General features: G+C 42.2%; 1 protein-coding gene across 3 annotated transcripts in view; it reads left to right on the top strand.

Annotated features, from left to right (window-relative positions):
* Window positions 1-10,194: 10,194 nt before the first annotated feature.
* unc5cb (unc-5 netrin receptor Cb) overlaps window positions 10,195-24,690 on the top strand; it is a 146,048-nt gene continuing 131,552 nt past the window's right edge. For 2 of the 3 annotated variants that reach the window (XM_050052914.1, XM_050052913.1), the window contains exon 1: window positions 10,195-10,796. In XM_050052914.1, the coding sequence (XP_049908871.1) occupies window positions 10,679-10,796 (118 nt within the window). In that variant the 5' untranslated portion in view covers window positions 10,195-10,678. Of the gene's footprint in view, window positions 10,797-12,094; window positions 12,148-24,690 lie in introns of those variants that run through there. The other variant, XM_050052915.1, reaches the window with a different exon arrangement.

Raw genomic sequence — 24,690 nt, 5'->3', positions numbered from 1 at the left:
ATACAGCACTATAAAAAAGACACTTTTAACATGCTCACTTGAGGAGAACAAGTAATTATGATTCAAATTGCAATTGCACATGCCATCCATGATTCATAATCTGTGTTAGATTGTATTTATCATCTGTCTCAGAGCTAATGATGAGCACAGATCATCAAAAATTAAGAAATCACAAGTATTTGTCCTCCTTTTCTTGATGGGGGTTTACATTATTTTAAGGTTATGTCCATAAACCTTTTGCATAGAGCAGATTTTGTTATAAATATAAGAGCTGTGAAATGTCAAAGATTACGAAATCATACTGCAACCACATGTTAATATGGTGGGCAGAAGTGAAAGTACACAGTGGATGTTTTTCTGACATTTACTAGTGAAAAGTGTGTGATGTTTTTTTTCCACTCTCTCATATTCATGACAGATCGCTTATTAATTTATGCTTATCCACATGTGTGAACTCCTTGTATTCTTGTTTAAAGGAGAAACTAAAGAAGAAACAAAGATTTTTTTTTTTTTTGTTTCGTCAGCTCACTGCTCTAGTTTACAGCAGCGTGTTTCACCCACAGTCCCACCTCCTCCTCTCACTGTCCTTGACACACTTACCCAAGGTGGACACGCTGACCCCATCAGCTGGTGTTGTACACGTCCCACAGGGGGCCATAACACCCCACACCCCTACAGCATCTATCTCCTGGTCCCATGTGCCTCTGTGTGGCCCCCTTCACATGCCTTGGGCTGTCCCTCGGACAATTCCCTCTCAAGGAGTGATTAATGCCTGTTTACTTCAGAAAGGCCAAACCATTTCCCCGGATGGGAGGTGGGGACTGTGGAAAAGGAAAAAAAGAAGGAGTAGGAAGGAGGAAATGATGGGGGATGAAACAGATGTATGGACGGCAGACTGTGAGATGCTGCGGCGATGTGTGTGTCACGAGAGACTGGCCTCTGAGCCGAGGTGGGCAAGAGATAATCAGAGGCTTTTATATAGTTAGCAAAGGCCATGCAGGAACCTCTGTGAATAATTTTCTTCAAGGATGTGCTCTGTGTTTATTAAACAGTGAATCACAGACATCCTGTTACTGCCTCGTGGATGCTGTTGTGCTGCTCTCCTATTGAAATGCCACCAGTCCTGGCTGCTACTTTTTGTGTTGTCTTCTCTGAGTGACTGTCCTCTAAAGAGTTTTAATGAGCTACAGTTTCACAGTAAAACTAACATCAGAACCTCTTAGTATAAAGTAACAAAATGGATGCATCCAGCTATATATAAACATGTAGTTCTATGGATAAAAGATAGACCATAAACAACTAATTTATTTCAATTTCTCCAGGAATGAACTTCACACTAGTATTTTTTGCACGATATACAGGATGCTATGTCGAGTCAGTAAATTGGTGGTGCATATTTATAAGCGGTTGGCTTGCGTGTGACCTGCTTATGTTTGGCACTGCATCTTACATTGCGTTTGATGTTTCTGTGATAATGAAATGTGCCTGTGAGGGATTAACGAAGTGCTTCTACTACTACTACTACTACCACTGCTACTGCTACAGCCAGGCTTACTGCTACCACAACAGTAGCTGCAAATCTTTTGGTCATCTTCCTGCTCAGATTGTGATATCTGCCTGGCTCAGATCTGATCTAGGAAAGGTTTGGACAGATACTAAACACAGTGGAAGCTTGAAGCTTTGATCCAGTCGCCACAGCACAGCCAAACCTGGGCAGTGAAGAAGATATAAGATGTGTTGAGGGGGGATATCTGGTGTGTGGCGCAGCGGGGCGCTCACCTTCCTCTAGGCTGAGTGTTCAGACGAGAAGTCTGAACTATCAGTGGCTGGTGCACGGGGTCGAAGTCTGGCTTGCGTCAGCATCTCGCTTGAGCGAGCCTGGTGGTCTAGGGAGCTGCAGCACGCCAATATAATCAACCTTGGTACTCTTACTACTGTATATGTGGTGCAAACAGTGTTAATGAACCTTCATCAGGATTCTCTTGTGGACACTCAACAGAAATTCAGTTTGAAGTAACTCGTCAAAATTCAGGTGTATTGTTTTATATTTCCTTTTTTTTGCCCTGGACTGTTTTCACAGTAAGATACAGTACGAACCATTTAAAATATTTACAACCCCATGCCTTATTCTGAACACTATCTGCAACAAATACGATGAATAAATAAAAAATTTTCTCATGTTGACATGTTCACTGGCTGTGTAGAGTTCATTAATTTCATAAGGCCGGCAAATTATTCAGGATTGTTCCTTGAAACCAAGACATGAAGTTCTGTTTGCATGACACACAAAATATGAAAACAGATTTCAGCACTGTGACCAATGATGCTCATTTATCACATATATTTGTAGCGCTGCAATAATTTGTTGATTAGTCAATCCAAAGACAACTATTTTGATAATCAATTAGTTAATCGTTTCGGTCATTTTTCAAGCAAAACTGTCCAACATTTGCTCATTGCAGCTTTTTAAATGTGAGAATTTGCTGCTTTTCGTTGTCATTTATGATGATAAGTGAAGAGTCTTTGAGTTTTAGACTGATGTTTAGACAAAAAAAGCAAATTGAAAATGTCACTTTGAGTTCTGGCAAATTGTGATGAGCATTTTTTTTTTATCTATATTTGACATTAATTAATTGATTAATTGTAAAATCATCTACAGATTAGTCAAAAACAAAAATAGTTTTCAGCTGCAGCCTGATATATTGGATAATGGAGATGATAATTAAACTCAATGTGATTATTTTTACTTTAAAAATTGCAAACGATGAATTGTGATGATGAGGACTTCTTCATTTTATTTAGTCTTATTACATTACATAATTGCAGTGATGGGAAAACACGCCCATGCCAAAAAAAAAAAGCTTGTGATTGTGTAACTGTCATGTTGAAACACACTCCTGGTGGCAGCAGTGTCTTTGGCTTTGTGTGTTTTACAGGATGACTCACAGGCGTGATGGACAGGCAAATCGATATTTTGACTTTGGCCACTGGATTTTCTCTTACGGGAGGAGCGACGGTAATGGAAGAGGACTGTAAATAAGTGGAAGGTTCTTGACAAATGAATCCATTAACATTTGCCTGTGTCGCCTGGCGAGCAGATTTGCTGTTTTATGGAGCAGGAAAAAAGAGCTAGTAAATCTGAGGGCGCTGTAAGGGTGAGGAGCTGAGAGCAGGCTGGGGGAACACATCTCCCATGATGCAGCACTTTATCTCCCTCCCAAATGGCATCTTTATCTGCCTAAATTAAGTTTTGATTCCTTGCCACATACGGAGCTGCAAATCACTTTTAATACTGATATCAAGAGCAGCAGTAAAGTGTGCCCAAAGCGATGGAAAGCAGCTTTATTGTGTGGCACATACTGCCGTCGCCACCATTCACTGTGTCTCTGTGGCTCACAGTAGTAAAAAAAAAAAATCAGCCCCAAACCACTGCTTTGTGTGCAAAACATATTATGCCATTTGTCATCATTCAAATTCCTCTCTATCCTGCAGCTCTGCACACAGAGTAACTTCAGCTATCTACCTGTAACTCTGTGGATGAGGAAGAAGGATACCCCTAAAGGTGACTTAATTTATAGCTGTGATTAATTTCCAATTCCATTTTCACTCAGTGATGTTTATCTTTAAAATTAGAAAGAAGCTGAGGCCTATTTGTGTGTATGTGTGAGGCAGTGGTGGAAAGGGGGGATGGGTTGAGGTTGGAGACTGGGTCTCACATAGAAACTGCATTACACTGCTTCTGCATTATCATCACTCTGCCTGCATATCTCTGTTTGTTTGGCTGCCTATCAATCTGGGTTGCAATCTGTCTGACTGTCTGTCTAATTGATCAACAGCCTGGCGGGAGACACAGAGGTCCTGTGAGCGCTCAGGAGGAATATGGGATGTCTGACATTTGTTTCCGAGAAACATATCCCTCGACAAAGGATGAAGAGTATATGTGGTAACAAGACATAGAGTCTACAGCGATGTTTGAGGCTCCGTGAGGCTGTACTTTCACACAGTGATGCATTGAGCTAACCTCAGTAGGCTGACATGCTAACAATGACATGCAGATTTTTAGCGTGAATAATGTTTAACATGGTCATCATCCTACTTTATCATGTTAGCATGCTAACACTGGCTAACTAACACTACGCACAAAGTACAGCTGAGGCTGATTGGACATAGTGTGTTTGGTCATAAACCAGAGTAATGGACATTTAAGATTTAGACCTGATGGAAAGTAACAACCAAAGTTATTACAATTCATTCTGAGAGGGTCATCAGTTTCTCTATCAGATTTCATGGCAATCCTTAGCACAGATTTTGAGACACAATGTCAGAGTCCTCCATCAGGTCAGGTACGTAACAGGTGACTCGCAAAATAGGTGACTTCCAGGTGGTGTTTTGTCTTAATTCTATTACCAGGCTCAGTTCTAGGTTAAAAAAGAACATGCAGATTGAATCACTTATTACTGGATGATAAATAGCCTATATTAGAAAATATGAAAATAATAATTTAATTAAATTTTTTAAGGATTTAATCCTCTGACTGCTGACTCAGTGTGTTGGCTCTGTCCTCTGCACCAGCTGGAAAATCAGGCGCATTACTAACAGGCACATTGACTGTGGAATTGTGCTGCTCAATATTATAAAAATAAGCAAAAAAAATCATTCACACTGTATTTCCTTTTTAAATATAATATCTTAGTTTTACATGTAGGAAATATCCCAAAATGATCACTTTAAACATGCTGCCTACACAAATTATTCTAAGAGCACATGGTGATTAAAGGATTTGCAGTTTCAGGTCAGATGTCGTGTTGACGGGTTGGGTGGGGTTGTGAACTATTGAATTATTTTTGTCAGTCATATGTGGTAGTGGTGGGGTAGGTGTGGTATTGCATATCATAGTGCCAGTTCAAAAGCAGATCTTGAGAATCAGACCCGGGCAGGACTCCGCCTCCTGGTGGAATTAAAGGGGAAAAGTTCTTAGGATTCATCATCTGGGGACCATGAATGTGCGTGTAAAATTTGGTACTGATCCAAATAGATGTTGAGATACTTCAACATTGTTGTTTGAACAAAATTGAACAGCAATCTGTTGAAGCAACCCAGTCTCACTCTGAAGTCATAGAAATCTGGCGCTTGGGCAGTGACTTGCAGCTTCAGACAATGACAAAAAAAAGCCATCCTTTACTATCTGCACGATACACTGCTATAGCATAACGACGCTCGGGGGAAATGTGGAGGAACAAGAATGAAAGTTAAAGCGACAAGCATGGACTTTCACCTGAGAGAGCAGTGTTCGTGTCCCGTAAGATTATAAAGCCAAACCCTGCTCTTTTTTCCTAAACCCAACCATGTGTTTGTTGTTGAAGATAAAATACATCAATTCGCGGTGTTTTACTGACATACTGTGTTTATTTCGAAAGAGACTGTATGTAAACGTTAAATTTCCTGTGAAAATTGAAGTATATTTTGAAAGAAGACAATGCATGTAACAGGCAGAACTTGACATGGCGTAATAGAACATCAACAACCAATGCACCCAGGGTACCTTGCACGTGTAATCTGGACATGGAAAGTCCATGACCCAAACATCAATATGTGACGAGGTTGGAGTGAGAATGTGTTGATTTAAGTTGTTGATGTGTGCTGTTAAGTTGTTGAAATTTTTCATTTTAGGGAAAGGTGGTGGGCGAACCTTATACATATAGCCATACAGCTACTAAAAGCAGCTCTAACACCAACCATCCTCATGAGTGTCAGTAAAGATTACCAAGCATTTAACAAGACAAATAGAGGTGTTATCCTTTTAGCTTCTAAGGAGGACAGACATAAATACATGTGTTCGGCCTGTTCCTCCAAAAGACACAGAACGTGACACTTTTCATAATATAATCTAAATGGGTTGAACTTTGAGTTTTCGCACTTCCCTATTTGGAGGCAATAAAGATGAAATACACACACTTAACATCCATCCTCTGAGGTATCTTCCAATTTAAGCCAACAGCTAAGTGACTCAGACAGTAGGTTACGCATAAATAAAGCATAGTTATAAAGCATGTAAAGTTCAGGAGTTCACTTGCTCTTAAACTGAAAGCTAAAGTGGGCAAGACGTTTGATTCAAGGGACTCTTAGCTTGCTCGGGTTGTTTGCTCCAGACACTCCACTTCCAGCATCTCAGACACGGCTGCCCTCCTGGGGTTGTCGCGCACCACAGTGTCAAGTTTCCTGCCAGACTAAAACATCCATCTAGCAGCAGTCCTGTGGGCACAAATGCTCCTTTCCAGACAAAGGTGTGCATGTGAGAGGAGTTATTTGCTGAAAGGGTGCATGTTAACAATCTGGGGGGCATTTACGCCTCAGTATTTCTGTGATATCCATGCTTTTCACTCCTGGAACACGCATGCTTTTTCCTCCTCGAAGGCTTACACAGGTCAGTGGTGAGTGTTTAAGGTTACATGAATGTGTTTCTTTTACTCATTCAGCACAGAGAGGAATATCTATCACCCCTTTAGACTAGATACAGTAATTGTCAAATATTGTGCGGCTCAACTGCATTGAGAGGCAGTAAATAAGACATTTAAATGCAATTTTAAACCTTGACCCAAGAGCTTTAGACCTAAAAAAGAGACAACGTAGAAAAAAATGATTGATATAGTGAAATTCTCTGGACAGCAACAGGGGGGTAAACTGCTTTGCTTAGTACAGTATTTGGATTGAGTCTATGTGGTCATGTTTATATCACAGTTTATTTATTTTTCATGTCTAATGTCAGTGAGAGGTCAAATGAATTAAAAGGGTATATATTCAATGCATATAAATACCCTTTGAAGATTATTCCACTGAGCTAGCAGTAGATGCACACTTCCTTCTGTGTGGTGATACAGCAGCAGGTGTAGTTCATTAGGAAGAAAGTAGTCCCTAAGTCTGTGGATTATCTTGAGTAACTGGATCATGATTCTTGAAAGAGAAACTGCTGTTGAGCTTTTCAAATGTATTTTTTTTTTATGTGCATCTACATCTATGGTTGCTTACCTAGCATCAGTGAGCTAGCGTTGCAGCTCAGCTGAAGAGGAAGCGATTAATGTTTGTATCTCACACTGTCATGAGCACGAGCCTCTCATCCATGAGTAGATGCACACTTCCTTCTGCACAGTGATATGTTTTACCTGATGAGTTTTTCAAATGTATTCTACAAGCCAGTTGCCATCTAGTTTCATGATATTCAAGAGATGGCAGACATCTCTACTGTCGATATCTCCAATACACGGCAACTCACACCAAAATTATCTAGACTGATAAATAGCTTTACAGCTAAGAGGACAAATACGTAGATTTGATTTTGGGGTGCACTGTCCCTTTAAGCAGACAGGCACCTCTGGATGTCACTTGCTGCTTTCTGAATCGGCACCTCAATGGCTCATGAGAGAAGTCGGAGGAGACTGGCGAAACTTGTTCGAGTTAACAGGCCACAAATAAATGACAGCTCAGTACAACAGCAGTGTGCAGAAGGACATTTCAGAAAGCACACATCATTTAACCTTGAATTGGATGGGCTGCAGCCGCAGAGGGCTATGCCACTTTCCACTCTAGTCAGCAAAGAACAAGAAAATGAGGCTATGTGAGCCATCACAAGAGCTGGATGACTGAGGAGCGGAAAAATAAAGCGCGAGCGAAGAAATCCTACTTTGTAATGTGACATGCTGGTGGCAGGGTCAGGATGTGGCCTTCATGGTCACAGTGCACTCTTCTTTTTCTTCAAATGAATACATGCAGCAAGATAAGATGTTATTTCACATGCGCGCATCGCTTAAAGATTGTTTTAGGTACATGGCAGTGACCTCAGTTTTCCTCCCGCTGCTCGTGCACTCGTCATATCTCAGCCAAACAGAGCACCTTTGGGACGATGTGGAATGGGTTGATAGCAGCATGAATGCATCACTATGGAGTCAGCATGGACCAGTTCTCCCTGAGGAATGTTTACAGCACCTTGTTTAATCCATGCTCCCATGAAATGGCAAAAGAAGCTCCTACAGCGCTTTATGTAGAATATACAATATAGAGTATAATTTTGGACACCCAAACCACAGCTATCATTCCCAACCTAGAAGAGTGTAAATCAAGAATAAAAGCAATTTCCTGCACACACTGCCTCAAATTGAAATGCCAGCAAGATGACAGCTGCCCATTGACATCACTGTACATTAAAAAAAATGGTGATGGAGGGGAGGAGAATACCACGCTTCTTAAATTAGATTCATATTTTAAAAGTTTATCACGTTTCATTTTGGTGCAGAGATAGTGTCAAGCTCACATTTCACATTAATCACGAAGTATCGGGGGCATTGCCTAGACATCTGTCATGCATATGTAATTACTTATGAGCCTTTTATCGGAATCGCTGAAACAAATTTCCCCCTGCAAAGCGAAAGTCGTGTGTGTGTGTGTGTGTGTGGTGAGTGTGTGTCTATGTGTTCATTTATGTCTGTTAGGCTGAGGTCATTATTGATCAGGTTTTGTGACACGCTATTACTACTTCTAAATAACAATTAGAGTGACAGAAACAAGGACTGCAGGGCCCACTCAGATAAATTATGCCTTCCTGTTGCAGCGCCTGCTTTAAATTAATGACGATTTATGTTCTCAAAATACACAGAGTCGAGGAAACGGAAGCACCTGTTTGCAATACACAGGGGTGAAAAGGTAATCCAGGAGTGTACATACGTACCATTCTGAGGTTACTGTACTTTACTTGAGTATTTCTAGTTGAAGCTCATGTCATGTTTCAGATGTCTTTGGGCCCCGACACAACAAGCTGACAGTTGTCCATTGGTCAGTGTCAGCCCACTGGTGAGCGACTGTTGCCTTGGTTTTTGCGGTGTGCCCCGTACAGTTGGCACTAGCCGGCCCTTGTCTGCTTTTTTCAGCTGATTTAGTGTGTTGATTCGGGGTCAGAGCCGGGCCATGAATGAAATCACTTCGATTGATATTTAAGGTCAGTGCACAAGAAGCAAGGAGGAAGTGAGGAACGCAAACAAATGACAAGTGAAGAGGGAGTGAGATCTGAAACAAACAAACAAAAAACTGTTTGTATTATTGTTCACTAGTGCACAGTAAATATCATTCGTCCCTTCAACATGGGGTTGTGTTGTTAATGTGCTAATCGGCTAACTAGCATCTTAAATCTGTCCAGCCTCTCTTCCAGTTTCCTTTTATGAATACAGACTACTGCTGCCTGCTGGTATGGAGACTTATAATGTATCTCATGCAGGCAACGTGCTATTTGGCCATTTGCTGTAGTCTTTGCGGTGTGTTCAAGTGCAGCTTTCTGCCCAAGAAACAGACAACATGAGTCAGCCTTCATCGCCGTTAATTCTCCCCTACTACATCTTGGTCTTGTGTGTCTGGGCCTTATGATTTCACAGTACCACTAGGGACATTTCCCCTCTAAACTTCCTTAATGGTTTCATTTGAATAACTGTTTAAGACCCAATGAGGTCAGATTATCTAGTATTTCATAAAAAAATATATCCAAGGTTAGACAGAAGTCTAAAAATTAATACAGATTTATGTAGGCTATCAGAACTTTGTTTTTACTTCTTCCCTCTCACATTAATCATCTCACGACCCCTCCTTTCATCTTGTGACTCTTTGGAAAGGGGCTCGACCCTTAGATTGGGAACCTCTGGGCTAAACTAACTGTATTTAGCTTGCAATGCATTGATGCATGTTCACAATCTAATAATGTCTTATGTGATATATCAGGGGACATTTACATTTTACTGAGGTGTATATTTTTACTCTGTGGTACAGGATCTGAATACTTCCTCCACCACTAACAAAACAACATTCCTCTAATTGCTCAAAATATTACTTTTTGTTGTGGCTGTGGCTCATAAATGGTTTCATAAATGTTTTGCAGTTAATGTAGAGAGATCAAATGTAAAAAGATATTTCAAATATATTATCTTTCAAGCCACAGAGGACTTAGTAGGCTACTTTAGAGCTGTCTAAGCATCACTAACTCCAATGATTGACATGTACATTGAACCCAAGGCTTCCATATATCATCCAGGCCCAGGCTATTTGATAAACGCCATCCATTCCACGCTGCTGTCCGGGCCAGGTTTTGGTACAGCGCCGCCACTTGCCGGAGCACTTGGATTGGCTGAAGGAGCAAGGTAGCCCGCAGAGACTGCTCCTTCCCCCGGTTCAGTCCCGTCAGTGGAGCGCGAGGCGCGGCGCACACATACACACACGCACACCGGGCTCACACACACTCGCCTGCACGCGTGAAAGGTGCGACAGAGAGTGGACTCCACCGGAGGACTTTGATTTTGTGCGCGTGGGACTAATCGGAGCATGAATTTGCCATCAAGACATCGATCCACACCTCTAGACAGACCAAGTGAACCTTTCCAGGGAAAAGCAAACGGGGACAGATTTTAATGCAACATCCTTCCTGACGGAGGGCGATGCACCCGCCTCTTGTTCCATAAGCTGTCACACTTTATATGACTGCACAAACACAGCGGTGGATATATTTGCTGCAAAGCCGTTTTTTTGTTTTGCGCTCGGGGTGAGATTCCGACTGCAGCGCACAGTAACGAGCGACAATAGTGCGTGTTTTGAGCGCACATTTCTCAGTGACTCGGACTTGCCTCAGAGCGGAGTTTGACTCCTCATCATGGGGTACGGTGCACAAACTGATAGAGAGGGAGGAAGAGTGCCGAGATCCTCCTGTGAGATGCTGACCGTGTCCTGGCTTTTGCTTTTTCTCCTGGTGGATATCGGGGTGGCGCAAGGTAAAGTTAAAAGCGTATTTTTTTGACCTGTGAACTTGGCTTTGCTCTGGGTAAAAGTTGCGTAAACTCCTATAGGCTACAGCAGGGGTGTAGTGGACAGGAGGAACCACCTGAAGTTAGTTTACGCACACTCTTTGTAGAAAAAAAAAATACAGTTTATCCACCTTTTTGCGCACAGCTATTGCAGAGATTGAGGCATAAATTCAGCCTGTATCAAAACTAGAAGGCCTGCAGGAATAAACTCCCAACAATCAGGGCTAAATATGATGATATGGCAACCAGAGAGGCCAGATGGAAAAACATGGTGGACAAAAAGGGTGACAGAATCACCTCACTTTCATTCAAGAGACTGAATACTGTTTATTTCAGTTCTGAAAACTGCAAATGGCATTTGGAAACAGAAACAGTTGCACTATCACATCTGTTTCTCCAGGAAAATAAATCAAGACGCACTGTTGTGCTGCAACAGAGCCTCTGAGATACCATCAGAATGAAATCAAGCCCATATTTAGGCTGCTTGTTTTACATCCATCTCAAATTGATCCTTAAAGATTGTCCTACATGGATAGGTGTGCTACTTTTCTGAGTCACAGCACAGGAGGTAAAATGTATCGCGCAATTGATTCCTTACTGTAATTATAATGAATGAAATCACATTTAAATTCTGACTCATGACCCACTTCCTACTGCTTTTGATTTAGTTTCATCTGGACACCCGCTCACACTGAAAACCCTCATTCATTCATTTGCGTGTAGTCCTGTGTTTCCAGATTTAAACAATACTTCAAAAAAACGGTTAATTCTCGTGCAATCTTGTTTCCACGCACACATGAATAGTTTAATTCCAAAATAAAATGCCCATTCTTTGGAAACAAGCTCATCCTTTAATGCTGATTAAGTCCAGTGAAGCTAGTAAAGCTATTAAATAGTCCTGACCTTTGCTCAGAAGACTGGTCTTTATTAGGAGGGAATAATCTCTATGAAATACAGAGCGGTTGAGTTTCTGAGGGAAATTTCATCTTTCATATAATCGCTTTTAATTTCTGACTTTATTCTACTGCAGCCAGTAAGCACATTTTTAACCTTTAGTGTTTCTCCAGAATCGTCCCTCAGAGTCGAGTCGTCTGCTGAAAGATGCTTTCTGTAAACCGTAGTAGCTGTCAGTTATGGAGAGCATTGAGATAATGCCACAACACCTGAAGCCATTTACTTAATCTGCTCTCTCCTGAGTGGGATTGTCTGTCAAACAAAGGGAGCTAGGAGGAAGCCATCTGCGCGAGGGTGAATGCTCAGTATGTGTTTGTGCATGTGTGTCAGATGCCGTCAAGTGTGCATGCCTCTGGAATGAAAGGTAGGTGGTCTGCCTGCTCTTTCTGGAACCAACTATGGCTGAATAAGGTGATGAGATGGGAGGAAATGAGGGGATTTTCGGTTTGCAGGCAGACCTCTCTGCGAGGAAAGGGCTTACAGTAGCAGATTTTTTCAAGGATCTAACATTCTTTTTTTTTTTTTTTTTTTTTGGAAGTTAAAGGCTGCTCACGCAAGAGCAACACAAGCTTAAATTGGAGGTCCAAGCACATATCTTAGACAGGGATGAGGGTCTGCAAGCAACCTTATCTAGCTGCTCCAGACCTTCATCTCGCTCCTACATAGTTAATGAGCAAAAGAGGGAGAGGAAGAATGAAAAACAGCACAGGTCCGGTTTCTGAAGGGCAGGGTGAGATGACATAATACCCATCCCAAAACCCCAGAGAGCCCCTGTGTCATTGACTAGATGGGAATACGAACAAGGTCCTTCTCTGTCCATTAAGAAGTCGATACAGCAGGAGAACATTGTTTGAGACTAATTAATGGGCCCCGCTATTTTTGGGCACTGATGAGCTCTACACATTTCCAAATCACTGGAGAGTCACTTCTTCAGTGTAAAACTACTGGTGATTAAAGTGGCTCACTTACCCAGGCGCTCCTCGTGCAACCACTCCTTCCCTGCATATCTTGCTTTGGAGTCATTTGAACACGCTCTCAACATTTGTGTACTTTGGTACATTTCATCTGACTGTTGCGGTGTATTTTTACTCCCTGACTTTGCCTTTGAGAGGACTTGCTCTCACCCCCCGTCTACAGACAGAAGTGAGCGCTGGGAAATGAGAGTGCTCATTAACCTGCTGAACTCTTGACAAAAGGAGACAGGTTGAGACAGATATAAGCTGGGAGCTGCCAGAAAGGTAGCAGGGAGCTGTGTGACAGTAGCTTGATTGGAAACCCTTGGTGCAAGAACAGATGTACTCCTGGTATTTCCAGCGCGGAGGCAGAGCTGTACAGTATGTGCAGTGTCCGTATCTGTGTGCATGTTGTTTTAAAAGTTGATGGAGGATGTCAAGTTGTTAGGGGAATATGTGGAATACGTCCTCGTGATGATGTGTTGGAAAAAAGAAACTGCATGAGATGTTTCAAACAGTTTTTCCTTTTGGATGTAAAAGCAATTCTACTGGGTGAATCTGAAACATTAGAATTTGTAATCCATGTAAGAGACTGACCAGTGAATCAAGGGGAAAGTACATTTTCTTTATTGATTGCATGTATTAAATCTGCTTCAGGAAGGAAGTCATTGAAAAGAAGAGGATATGGGTTCATGGAGGATTTCTAAACCGCCTGCAAATGGAGACAGTTTTGTATGTAAAATGTATGGCGCAAGAGAGGAAATCAAATTTGAAGTTTTCCATATTGATTTCTTTTTCGTTTTCAAGGCTGTCCAGTAATATACCTTAACATGTTTGTACTGTATCTGTGTGTTACGCAGTGGATAAAAGCATAAAGTCCAGCCCAGGGCCGCGGCCTTCCTGGGATTAGTTCAGTTTTTCCACAATGCCGCACTTATGTCTCTTTCTTCCTTTTTTACCCTGTTCCTGTCTCTGCCACCTCCCCTCTCTCTGATGATGTGTCCTGCGAGGATTGTTTTTGGAGGGAAAAGTTAAAGGCTCCTTATTATATATGGTTTCTAAAATATTGTGACTCAGTGCTCAGTAAGACGTCGCCATTTTCCACATATGACACTCCCTTTCCGAGTGATCTGAGCGCCTCTTTAAGAGCGCAGGTAAACGTGAATGTTATTTCTATCATTATTATTCTAACCGGCTTCCCTGCGGCCTGACAACCGGCTCCTTGGGGGCCACTAACATTACAGCCGTTGCGGTCATTCTATAAACAGGGGCCGTATGCACAATGAGCGCATTGTGTGCAAGGAGCAGTACTTATAAATTACCCCCTGTGATCGCCCTTTGCCAGCGCCCATGAGCTGGCAATATGACACACGTACAGTGAAGCGATTTTTATGTAATTGAAGGAAATTAAGATTCAGTAACACGCTCCCTGAGGTGCAGGTGAAGGAAGAGGGCAAAGTAAACAGTGTTTACAGTATGGTCCGATGGTGCTGAGTGGGGTCAGAGGTGCGTGCTGGTTGCTAGCTGAGCCACAGACGGAGCGTGCTAGTGAGTGATAATTACTGTGAAAAGTGGCTGCTGAGTTTGCTTCCCTGCTCCACTTGATGTCATTGTTATGATGGCAAAAAATATACATGGAGCTATTTTAGGGCTGGGAACAGTTCTGCAGTCATCTGGTGGATGAGGATATTTTGTGATGTGCTGGTGGAGGCAAATACTGTCGCTGTCATTGTAGCCAGGATTCTAGAAATACTGAGGTCATGAGTTCAAACTCAGACACACACGCCTCAGAAAGTTTCGGCCAGCCGACAAAAAAGCCTTTGAAATATTTTGGATTATTTTAGATTTTGACTTCACTGAATCATTTAACTTTTAACTTACATTATCTGTGAATGTCACCTTCCTTCGCTGATGGTCTGTATTCTGTTTCAGATCTTCCCCCACACTGATATAAGTACAGTGGAGAAAGTCAGATTTCTTGTGTTATATTTGAGTATAATTTAAAGCTACAGCTGGCAAATAGCTTTTTGTCATATTTGAAGAAACCGTCACTATATCCTGGCAGAGGTACACGAGACAGACAATCCTCTGCCTCCTCCTGCTGCTCCTGATGGAATTTGCAAGAATGCAATCATCCAGTCAGAGCGGAGGAGTCCAACCGGTGGGCGGTGCTTCGTTTTTGTTCACCTGTTTTAACTTGGCGGAGCAAACCTTCTCATTTTACAGCTAAACAGTGCACTTAAATCTGTTTCTGGAAACATTTTAGGGGAAAAATGGGCAATGCCGTAACAACACTGCTTACAGTTTGACCGCAGATCACAAGCGGTGATTGACAGCTGCGTTTGAGACTCCTGATTGGTTGTATTCATTCATGTGTGGTGAATTCTTGTCATTAGAAACACCACAAGGAGGCAGAGGAACATAATTTTTTTCTCAGATTATCTGTCTCATGTTATACTGTGTCAACAAATATGACACCAACTAAAGCTGTAATATATTTCTCTATCATTCTGTATTTATTTTGTTTATGATAGCAAAATGTGAAATCCTCAGGTTGTTAAAACCAAAAAACTCCCAGAAACAATACAAAGACCATGACCTTAGTGGTAACAATGCATCTGATCTTTAGGTGCCTCGCTGCCAGTGCACATGCTCCACATATGCGAGGCTCCCCCAAGCAATTTTAGTGTTTACTCTGTGTATTTATGCTCACCGACCAGCCGAGGGATGCCCCCCCCCCATATTTCTTCTCCTAATGAGGTTTCAGTTGGAGGTTCCCTCGCCATTTTCATTTGTCGCTCTCGTATTGTAGGCATTGTGAAACCAGAGCTTTGCAAATAAAACTTGACTTTCTGGGAGTGGAATAATGATTTCAGATTCCTGTTTCATCTCTATCATCGCCCCCCTCCTCCCAGAGAGGCATACGAAAAGACGGGGAAAAGAGTTGAAACGGTTAGAGTGAGAAGAGGGTGATCGCAAGGACACAAAAGAGGCAAATGGGACAGAAAGATTAGTGGTGAGGGAGAGGAGGCTGGAGGAGAGACAGAGAGAGAGACAGACAGAGAGAGAGAGAAGGGTGAAAGCGAGATATGCAGCGAGGACGGGGACAGACAGGGGAGGAGAGGAGAGTGTGTCATTAATCACCCTGTGTGACACTCTCAACTACAGGGGAGCTTCACAGTGCAACATTCACTTCTATTAGCAGTCCATTAGCAGAGCCCAGCACAAGTAGCAGCACTTGACAGGCAGTCCTGTGCCAGAATGGCTGACCTGTGTCTCGACACAATGTATACTGCACCACCTAGATAGTGTGTGCGCGCGCGTGTGTGTGTTTGCTAAGAGTTTTTGTACGAGCAGTGCAAGTCAAAGTGCACCACAGGGCATAAATGACTGTGACACGTTGTGGCAAGTTGTGCTTTTTATGCTTTGGACAGCAAATGAAAATAATTGTATTAAAAGGTCCTGCTTTCAATTACGCCACTGGATGAGATAGGGCATAATGATTGTAAAGATGATGATGGAGGTGGTGGCGGTGGTGGTGGTGGTGGTGGTGGTGACCTGATTTCCTACCTGTGATATCCCCTCTGCCAGAAAATGGCTCTTCAAAGTTGAGATGGCTGATGCATTAGAGGTACAGTCATTTCTCATTCAAAGGCTTGTTGGCCTCTTACTAGCCAAGAGCCCGGTGATTACAGGATCTCAGCCAAGGGGGAAGGGGGTGTGGACCACTGTCCCTGCTCTTGATCTACAGTTCATTTATGATTAGAGATCAGAGCCGACAGTCAGAACATCATGGGTTGGGGGGGGGTGGATAGAGCGGAGGACCAGAGCCAAAGGGGGAGAGCGAAGTGATTACGAGTTAAGTGGCCCTTCCCATGCCATTATAAGCAGCAGGGCTGACAGAGCACATCATGAGTGAGTATAAGTACACACTCTACTTCTGCCCTTTAATTTGGCATCATGGCCTCCCCCCCGGTGCTCAACCACTAATGTCCTTCTACATTTTTGTGTTCCTAACAGGAAATCAGTCAAGGACATGACATTCCAAACGCGGGTAATTAGGAGCGTGAGTAACTAAAAGATAGTCGGCGGAAGGAACTTTAATCTTGATGGTTGTCACTGCATTTTTTGTATTGCATGTATGACCTTTTACTATGGCTGCTGTGGTAAATGAATATCCCCCATGGTGCTTAAGAGTGGTTGAACAATGCCATTTTATTTTGTTTTTGCAAATTACTGACTGACTATTCATCCAAAGTTCAGTGCTTTTTAAGACAGCTTTATTGTTAAGCTTTTATGAGGTGTATTGTTGCTTTTTAAATGACAAATTTGACACATTTTCAAAACAAATTAAGTGTTTGTTCGTTGTTAAATGCAGAGGAGAGAAGGATAATGAGGCTCTTGTCAATAGCGCAGAATTGCAATATTGCAGATATAGTAACAGCCTTATCTCATCCTGATCATTTAGTATCTCTCATCTGCTTTTCCTCACGTTTGTTATATAATTGCGTGATAATCGTCACCATAATTTAGCTGATGTAATCATCTGTGGGCACAGCAAAAAACGAATGTCCTGTACTGTTGCCATACATGCTATTCTACCTCGTAAAGAGGATTAGGGTACAAAATAGACAGAGTTAGGGGGGGGGATTTGAGATGCTGCTGGAATGTTGCTACTCTTATGTATGCACACAGACACTATAAAAAGCTCAAAGTGCTGATGAGCAGTAAAAGGCAGAGTCAGTGGGAATGCTGTTATTTCCCCAATGTCCTCTAAAAGTGTTCCCTGCAGTCTTGGTTCCCCAGCCCAGCATGGAGCATGGAACAGCCTTGCTAGCTACTTCATGGCAAGCACAGTCCCTAACATGGCACAGCAAGATAATAGAAGCCCCGAGTAGGCCGGAAATTTAGGCCAAACATGCCTTGCATGCAGTTTGAAGGTGTGAGATAATCCTGGTTTATCTCAGTTGTTGCATGTTTGCTGGGCCAAAAAGCACTGGTCAGATACTGAGGGCTGCCTTTCAGGAAAAGTTTGACAATTTGGCAAATGTGCTTATTCATTTTTTCAAAGACTTAGATGAGAAGATTGATTCCACTCTGGCATCTGTACACTAAATATGAAGCTACTGCCAAGCCAGGGCTGACCCGAATGCTTCGAAGCTTCAGTCGTTACCATGGTAATCGGTGTCCAGATCAGTATTTGAATGCTTTGATTTTTGTTTTTTTGTTATTGTTTTTTCTCCACTAAAATGGTGGATGGAAATTGAAAGGAGGTGGCAAGTGTCAAACACAAATGAGGCCAGTGTTCTCAGCGCAGTCATCGATCCCAGCTTCAAGCATGAAATTGGCAGTCTGAGGAGGAAAAGGAACAGATGAGACGAAACTGCGGATGGTTATCCATGGCTGCCAACTGTAGTGAAGTGTTTGCTTTGCATGATTGGATGAGGCCTGACCCACGACGTGCAGAGTTAACTTAAAGAAACGTTGCTTATAATAGTCCACCTTCCACCTTCTCATTACATCCTACTATAGTTGGCTTAGAGGCGGATGATTGGTTAGCGGATATGAATTGATTACTATTTGCAGGTAATTATCACTGAAGCTTTGTATTTTGGACAGCCGTACTGCCAACAGGGGTTAGCTTAGCACAAAGACTGAAAACAGGGGGAAACAGTTAGCCTGGCTCCGTCCTCTAAGTAGTGAGCTTTAGAAGCACTGGTAGTTGAATTTAGTTCTTCCAGAATAATGTTTGTCAGAATTTTGTATTTACTTATAAAAACAGTGACAAAAAGTACTGGAGAAAGTGTAACATGTCATTCTACCTTTAACCAGAAACACAGCTGATCCCACAAACATCCGCTAATTTAATGAAACTACGCTAATCTAACCTGCTTACCTACATATCTACTGTACGTAAGTCACACACCTTCAAACTGCACATGAAAACAGTATCCACTTTGTTGTTAGGCAAAGATTCTACATAAAACAAACCAGTAGAAATTAAGACATCATCGCTGTGATAGATGATGACATCATTCAAAGACTGCTCTTAAAAAGAGTCCTGAGCTCTAATATCTTCATCTCAGGGTGCTCTTTCAATCCTCTGCTCTGCCACCGTCGGGGCACCTTTGATGTTAAAACCAGGCTATATGTTCAGGTCTGATGAGAAGGGGCGAACGTACCACTGAGGCGGTAATGAGTGAGATGATATCAATGGTGACTCATAACACCTGAGTCACACTCGCAGCGTGGAGGCTTTGGCAATCACCTGAATTTTCACGTCTCTATGGAAATCCAGCCTGCTCTCAAGAATGGGAATCCAGCTGCTATCTTTCCCCTCTGTTCTGACTCTGATTGACAAAGCTAAACCCTTAATCCTGGCTTTGCCCTGTCTTGTGCTCCGAGCCGGAGCCTCACGAGTGGAATGGGACTAAAGCAAATATATAAAAGCCCTCGTGAAGAATAGGAACAGTATTCATCTGTAATAAGTCATTTGCCAAGCTGGCGTGTATTTTGTCAGACCCTCAAGCGGATACATCCATATACTTATTTTATGTACCTGCAGACTGAAACGTTTACTTCATTTTGTTGTTGAATGTGTCACATCTCGGCATTGTGAAGAGCGGTGGTGGTTTCCAGACACTGCACTAATGTCTGGTTGGGGAGGGTTGTGGTCTATGTATGTCAGCAGAACAGAGAGAGGGATAAGGAGGGAGCGAGGGGGGGAGGTATGGGACCACTGGTCCCGGCTGAAACATGAGAGCAGGAGACCCACGCTCCCCATTTCCTGTCTCCACTTTATCAGCATCTTGCTCTCTGTTATTTCTGTGCTCTTAAAGCATCCGATGAAAGCCTTGCCACAGATAAATGTTTGTGCCTCCTTGTTTTTTATGGGGCTCAAATGAGGGACTTTATCCGCCCGCCCCCCCCCCCCTCCTTCATTCTCTTTTTTTCTGCTGTGTCTGCTTTGAGATGCCACAAGAGAAGTTATAGCCTCTGGTTTACATTACGGTTCCTTTGAGATGGGCTTGGGAAGCCTAAAAGGACAATGCTTGTTCTTGTTCTTCTGAAGGAATACATTTTTACAAGACATTAGGGAAAGGGCATGAGAAAGGCACATTATTTGACTACAGAAAAACACATTTGTGCTTACTTTGTAGAAAAATAATTATTTCCACCTATAGATTCATTTAGATCTGTGGAATGAGATGTAATATTCTTCTGAAAGGAAACTCCTACTCGTGTCCTTAACAGTCTACACCCTTTCACCTCTTATCACCTCGCACAATATTTTCCTTCAAACTCACATAATTCAGTCTGCTGCTGTTTTCTTAGCTTTCTGTATGAGCACAGTGTTGTGTATGCACGAGCGCGTGTTCTTGTTTGTCCGCATATGGTGGCACAGTGTGCACGCACGCGCGCGCGTGTGTTTATTCAATAATAACAGAGTCCGAGAAAGTCTGTTTCAGATAAATCTGTGTGAATACCAGACCATTCATCCCCAGGAAATCAATCTTTCTCATAATTCCCCTCATTTTTCTTCCATCTGTTATCTACAGAGCTGCCAAACAGACTTTTAAACAGAGCAGACCATTACCAGAGGGCAGAATTAAATGTGTGTCAGAATGCCAGCCTGTAAAGTTGTTGTTTTTACTGAGTTAAATGAGGTGCTAAATTAAAGCTTCACAATTGGTATGCACTGTTGTATGATTAAACCCCCCCCACACACACACACAAACACACTCCATGCACTCCTGTCGACAAGAGCAGCGAAAAGTCCAAATGTGTGCAAAGAGTCAGAGATGTTTTTTAAAAAATGATGCTGTCGAAATCATGCTTGAGTGTTGAAAGCACGTGATGAATGGGTGTTTGTGTCTGTTAATTACACTGAACAAGTCTCAACAAACACTGTGGAATTCATCACCAGTATCTCGGAAAACATTTAGTTTCCGCAGTCAGGTCTGAAAGCAAAAGAAGACTTTAAGAGCGCAGTTAACCATCATCACTACTGCCAAACACCCACCAACCAGAACACCCCACTGCGTGACCTCTTTTCTTTATTTTGGGCTTTTGTTACTGTGAGTCCAGTAATGGTTTGCAACTCCAGATTGCTGTTGGGTGTCAGCACTTTCCTGTGTTTGTACAGCGTGTGTTTGTGTGTGTGTGTGTGCCATATCTCCACGATCAGTCCCCGGTGACCTAAGTACTGGCAGACAGTGTTTAACTGGGGCAGGCTCAATGGGTCTCATTTAAATGGGGCCCAGACAGAAGCCCCACGGTGAAGGGTTACTTTATGACTCTTAACATGTAAAGCACACTGTCGAAGCTGCTACAATTTGTGTGCTCGCCCGAGAAGTCAAACTGTACAGTATTCTTCTTCTTCGTTCTTTGAGAATCTGTCAGGGAACCAAAAGGCGCTGTTAAGGCTTAAAATCTGCCAAATTAGGGGGTTCCACGTGGAGAATAAGTGGCTGTGTTGTCTTTGAATTGTGTGCATTCTTCAGTTAATGAATACTATGGAGATGAGGTTGATTATGACAGAAAGCAGGCTGTGCAGCTCCGAAAGTTCACCGCTGTAAATGTCAGAATTATTAATGAGCTCAATGTGTCAGCCCCTGCTTGTCCTACATGATGTTCGAACATAAAAGGATTGAGCAAAGTCGAAGTCACATTCACAAAATTTCTGCAGTACAGTGCATGCATGCCATCGTCGGCTGAAACAGTGCTCGCTTTAATACACTGGGAATTATGTACTGTACAATGAATGCAAATCTTCCAAGTTGTAAAAAAGGATTGGCAGCAGAGGAGAGCTTCCAGCTGTGCGTTTGCCCCTTTCAAGGAGCTAACCAAACAGTAGGCAGAAGGTGAATAATGGATGTTGTTGTGATGAATGCTCTGAAATGCAGAGAGAAAGAGGGGAAAAAGCGCAGGAGTTTTTTCCTAAACCAGGTCAAATGTCTGAATTGGCTCTATTTTGTATACAGATGAGTATTCTTGCTGGAAATTCCCACAGTAAACACAGCTCCTGTTTGTTGTTTAACATCCACGGGCTCCCAATTCGTTCGGGCATGGAACCCAAAATGTTGGTACAGACATTTACTGTTGTATTTAAGCTGCTATCGGGCCTCACTGTGATGCCTACAGATTAGCATAAGCCCTCAGTACTGGTGTTAATTTTGGCAGCCATTTTAGATATTGTCTTAGTCTTCGGATAAAAATGCTTATTAGTTTAAGTCCTACTATCCATCATAGTTTTTAGTCATGGGCAGATTATGGGACAACAGGCCTCTGGGCACAGATATGATAAAGGCCCCACCACTTCTACTGTAGGGGCTGACATGCAGACTTTGTGGTGGTTTAACCTCTGTTTTTGAGGTGATTTTGTGTATCTTAGAGGTCTTTTTATGTCATTTTTGGTCATTTTGTGTCTCTTTGTGGTTATATTCATTGTATTTTGTGTTTCTTTGCAGTTCTTTTGTGTGTGTTTTTTTATTTGTCATTTTGAGTCTCCTCCTGGGCGGTACATTTTAATTTACTTGACTTTTTGAGGGCCAGAACGGCCGCTTACACTTTTGGCTCCTGGGCCTGTGTCCTGTAAACCTATTCAGTAATCCCTCCATGATTTTAGTCTATTTTTAAGGCAACGACAACTCAAAATGTTTTAGTCCTGTTATACGCAAAAGTCATTTCATATCTTTGTCATATCTTTAAACTAATTCAATTAAGTTAATGTATGCATCGAAAATTGGAACTAAGGTGACAGGATGTATTCATTTACACATTCTTTTCAACACCCAAAAATAATTTTCATACATTTACAAACTTGCACTTCTCCAGCATATTATGTTTTACAGGTTTAAAGGATGATTTACAGGCACACACTTACGTATCATCTTTTAAAAAGCTCAATATATTAAATCATAAATAACTAATTTGAGGGAACTAGACAACTATTTGTTGACCTGTTGATTTCACTGTCAAGAAGCAGAAAAATAACTTTATTTCAGCCTGAATTCTTTCTAAACCTGCAAAAAACCTGTCTCAATGGTTAACAAATGACGCTAACTGCTAACAGCCATTGCTGCAACCAACAGTCTCCACAAATCCATTCAACAGCTCCGCTGTCCAGCAGTCACACACACACACACGGCTGCTTAATCACTGCCGAATTACAGCTCAAAACTTGCGCTAATGTTGGACAATGCTCCGGTGTGAGTGTTTTGCAGGCTAGCACAACATCCTGGCTCCGACTATTTGCTGGTCTTTACCAGTGCCACTAAATAGGTGCTCGGATGTCATGCTGTCTGATAGCCCATCATTAACATTTCAGTTTCTGTCTTTTCACGAAAAGAAAACATACATTTTGTCATAGTTTGTATTATTAAAGATCTATTTTTAGCTTTGTTTCATTTTAGTCATGGGACAGAGGTTGTTGATGAATGTTTTTCGTTGTAGTTTTCATTAACAAAATTAACTATGCTATACAAATATTGTACAAATACCATTTCAGACTACCTGATACATTTTTAATGGCTAGTACTTCTACTACCATTGTTAGTAGGGATCACAATGGATTATTTGTGCAGATGTGCCATTTTTATTAGTGCTATCATGACTTTATTAGGGTTATGCCGACCTACGTATCAGTGTGGTTGGGAGTAATAGTGGAAGGTTTTGTTGAACTGCTCTCCCTCAAGTCAAGTTAATGGAGAAATGAGATCTGAGTTTGGAAAAAATGACCAAGCTTAGTAAGATGACAGGCTTGTTTCTCTAATTCCAGACCTCAATAAACTATGACCCCATACAGTACACCAGCTGCACTGGAGTCAGCACACCAACTGTAAACCGATACACCATAATGGCTTGCTGCAGATATGCTCGAGCATGTGCAGCGGAAACCGATAATTCAGTGGTGACACACTATGCATAGGGGTTCCCATGGTTTTTAGGCTGACGTGAGGTAAGCTGATCTGTCAGGTAAAAGCAAAGGGAGGGGGGGGGGGTTACACTGGAGAGACACGGAGGGGGGAAGGCAACGCAGGGTAACCTCTGCTGTGTAAAGGAAGGAGCAGTACGCTGGTAAATCATACCTCCTGATGAGTTTCCTTCAGTAGCTGCTTGTTTAAATCCTACTGCACACATTCCTTACCCATTTAGAAAGCTGCACATTACTAAATCATGGTATTTTTGTTTTTACAAGTCTGCAAAGGCTTACTAGCTTTCTGCTTTAGCCACGTTTTTTTTTTTTTTTTGTTATCGCTGTTTTTCCATGCCAAATGTTTTATTTAGCAGCCTGCTCTAGCCTGAGACCTCGCCAACAAAAGCAATGATAGCGGCCAAAGGAAGAGTTGGAGAGGAGGAGCTGAAGACAAAGGAATGAAATGAGACCGAGATAGTATAGCCACTCCTAAGCTGTGTGGCTTTTACCCACAGGATGAACAGGCCGAGAGCATCCAGGATTCAGGCACATTAACCCACAGCTATTGTGGGCTGCTTTGTGTGGCTTTTTTGTTCATGGAAAAGAGGCAAAATCTGGTAAACAAACACAACAATGTTGAACAAACCAATGTGTTGTAAGGATCGGGCAGCTTTGAGCAAACTCACATACATGTTTTCCACCCCCCTGCAATTTCTTGGGAAATTTGACGGGGTAATCTGAGCCTTATTGTGTTGCTTCTCTGTGGAACACCAGATACCAGCGCAACCTGGTTTGGGTTTTGACTGCCATTTTTCTTGTTGGCAGTTGTTTCCACAGTGATTGAATTTGAGGGCGAGTGGCATGAGAAACCCAAGCTGGAATATTTACACTGCAGCTTCCATTTTTGGTTCTTTTGCCGTAGTTTGTTTTAATAAGAGCTTGAGAGAATGCAGTATACTGTCAGAGGAATTTCGAATGGGCATGTCAGATCCAAGGAGTGTCAGCGGTCACTCTGTTAACACGCTGCTCCGTCTGA

Source organism: Epinephelus moara, chromosome 9 (genome assembly GCF_006386435.1).
Source record: "Epinephelus moara isolate mb chromosome 9, YSFRI_EMoa_1.0, whole genome shotgun sequence".
Lineage (NCBI taxonomy): Eukaryota > Metazoa > Chordata > Actinopteri > Perciformes > Serranidae > Epinephelus > Epinephelus moara.
This window is presented reverse-complemented; position numbering and strand designations above follow the sequence as displayed.